The 2545-nt window shown below is 33.2% G+C and overlaps 1 protein-coding gene across 2 annotated transcripts; it reads right to left on the bottom strand.

Annotated features, from left to right (window-relative positions):
• Positions 1 to 461: 461 nt before the first annotated feature.
• Positions 462 to 2309, bottom strand: LOC141702538 (protein SODIUM POTASSIUM ROOT DEFECTIVE 2-like). 2 transcript variants are annotated; one of them, XM_074506202.1, is made up of 5 exons: positions 2187 to 2309; positions 1972 to 2067; positions 1784 to 1865; positions 1036 to 1111; positions 462 to 952 (listed from the first exon to the last, which is right to left on the bottom strand). In XM_074506202.1, exons 2-5 carry the CDS (start codon positions 2004 to 2006, stop codon positions 834 to 836), a joined length of 312 nt encoding a protein of 103 aa, XP_074362303.1. In that variant the 5' UTR covers positions 2007 to 2067; positions 2187 to 2309; the 3' UTR covers positions 462 to 833. The 2 variants fall into 2 exon arrangements, with proteins under 2 accessions (XP_074362303.1, XP_074362304.1); XM_074506203.1 differs by having other exon boundaries at positions 1972 to 2062; positions 2187 to 2305.
• Between the last annotated feature and the right edge of the window lie 236 nt (positions 2310 to 2545).

The following is a 2545-nucleotide window of genomic DNA, read 5'->3' on the forward strand; positions in this document are numbered from 1 at the left end:
CCGAATAAAAGAAAAGAATGAACTAGAGCTCTTGGGCATCAAGAATCACAAGCTTATAATTTATGTTTTTAGAGATGATTGATCATTTTTTTATTAGTTTTTATGTTAAGTTAGATTTAATTCATTGAATTGCCTTGTATTTTTAACTATCATGATAATGCAATTTATGTAGAATTTATGTTAAGCTGTTGTTATAAAAAAAAACTCCTAAAAGGTTGTTCTTCCTTCAAGGTAAATTTTAAGTTCTAATAGATTACAAAAAACAAGAACTATATAACAACATCGATAATTAATTCTAGTGATTTTTATTTAATGCTAACCTGGACAGATGAATCTCCCATCTACCAAAAAAACACCTAAATTTCAAAATCCAACACAAATTCAAAAAACTAAACACACAAAAACACTAATATAGATCAAGGATATATACCTTCTTCATAGGAGCATTATCAACCCGAGCAAAATATAAGACGCAACATGTCAAGAACTCTGTATCAGACACTGTTGCATAATACTCAAATAGTTGAGCTGTGATAGAGTTAGAAAAGCATATGAGACTAGGCATATGAAACTAACTGGCCTCTGTACAAACTGCGGTATACAGTTTGTACACAGGCCAATTAAGCTGTGGTATACTGACATATCTTACAATTTTAAGTAGGGTGGACATTGTTGACGTACGATTAGGAGCATGACTTGAATCATCTAATTAGATTATTAACACGATTTTACATAAACATAGCTCAAACTAGAATTGCCTTGTCTTTGCTAATTGTTGATATAGTATCATTTGAGGAAGAAGGGATTGTCGAGGAGGACGTTACTGGTACTGGTTATGTCAAGAGTTGAGCTTTTTTCACTTTGGAGACACTAGCCAATACCGATAACGGTGTTACATTTCCAACAACTGTCAACTTCTTTGCAGCAAAGTCTATGTTAAAAGATGTTACTCCTGTGCACCATTCATACATTGTGTCATATACACGCGAAACCTTAATTACAAATGACTTGTTAATTTGTACAATAAATATATACCTTCCATTTTGAATATATGTTTCCTCATTTTTCTTTCGCATCCTCTGCAATGAAGAGACACTCGAAGTACTACTACCTGCAAATAATGCAAATAAGTGTACAAACAAAAACTCATACGAATTAGTACACCACCTTAGCTGAACCACCACGGTTTTATGATCTTTCATGTTATTTTTTATTTTTAGCTTTGCATTTCTTATCCAGCACATCAAAATCCCCTCTGGTAGTGTTACAATTGATGGATCCCAAGTTTTTAACCGACATAACTTGACTTGGCATTTTAAATTCTCAGGCTTAATCTTAAACTCTTCTAAAAATTCCATCTCACATTATAAAACCATGAAATTGAATCAATCCAAATCCAGCCAAGTCATTTGAACCAAATCCATCATTTGGAATACAACTTGGAACAGGTTATAGATTTCAAATTAGAACTGTTATTTCCAAATTTGGTTTGCTTATAGATTTCAAAGATCAAAGTACTATAATAATATTATATTCTTGGACAACACCATTCTTTTATAAAATCTATCTAAAATTAAAGACAAAAAGATCTAGATCTTTATGCTTGAGACGATGTAGAGGCTAACAAGGTCTGTATATAAAGATTAGACATTTAGAATGCTTGATCAATAAGCACCGTCAGGCTGGACTTGCCCGAAATAAAAAGATTGATTGCAAGACAAAATCAGCAATAAATTAACCAGACTAGAAACAACAGAACATATTGATAACAGCGATAACAAACCTCAGCCACCTGTCTATGACCGCAGAGCACTGCACCAGTAGAATGAGGGTTGTAAATTTTTTTTGTCTCTTGAAAAAGCATCCTGTAATTGCAATAATATCCGAAGTCAGAACACTTTAATATTGATTATCAGCAGTGCAACATATATCAAACAGCTTAGAGACATGTAAAGTAAATACACTACTTACCTGTACAAAGCCACGTTCACCAGTCCAGCTATCATGTGGTTGAGATAATACTGGAACAATTCTAACTCCGGACGATTCCCAAACTTTGAACCTATCCTAGCATATTGTAAAACAGCACGCTTAAAGTCGATTTGTCGAAGGTAATATTGGACTAATTAATTTGGTACACGCCAGATTACTAAAACATTCACATGATCTGCAACATACTAACCAACCTGATAAGCCATCCTGTTTAGGTTTTTTGCACCAAAGTAGAGTCTCACATTAGGCCTCTCATCAGCGTTGAACCCTGTCTCAATCAGAGATCATATTGGACTACTTGACACAAACGAACTCTGTCCTGAACCTGGAATCAATTTCTTCAAAGAAGATGTCCTTAATGGAACAGGAGGAAGGAGGGAATGATGGTGTAAAATACCCATCAATAAAATTAAATCAAATTGGTATTAAAAATAAATTAAACATATCCATATATATATATATATCTCACTCATAGAAATCACATTAAAATGCTTTAGAGAAAAATAAACGAGAAACTTACCTTAAATCAAAGTGAGAACCCCAATTCATTTTC

The sequence above is a fragment of the Apium graveolens genome, unplaced genomic scaffold (genome assembly GCF_009905375.1).
Source record: "Apium graveolens cultivar Ventura unplaced genomic scaffold, ASM990537v1 ctg5273, whole genome shotgun sequence".
Classification (NCBI taxonomy): Eukaryota; Viridiplantae; Streptophyta; class Magnoliopsida; order Apiales; family Apiaceae; genus Apium; species Apium graveolens.

Bases quoted from the DNA above. Each gene is read 5' to 3' on its own strand.
- LOC141702538 (XM_074506202.1), bottom strand. From the start codon at position 2,006: ATGATAGCTGGACTGGTGAACGTGGCTTTGTACAG. The intron at 1,866-1,971 runs GTAAGTAGTGTA...TTGCAATTACAG, and splicing joins GTGAACGTGGCTTTGTACAG to GATGCTTTTTCAAGAGACAA. The intron at 953-1,035 runs GTATATATTTAT...AATGGTGCACAG, and splicing joins ACATATATTCAAAATGGAAG to GAGTAACATCTTTTAACATA.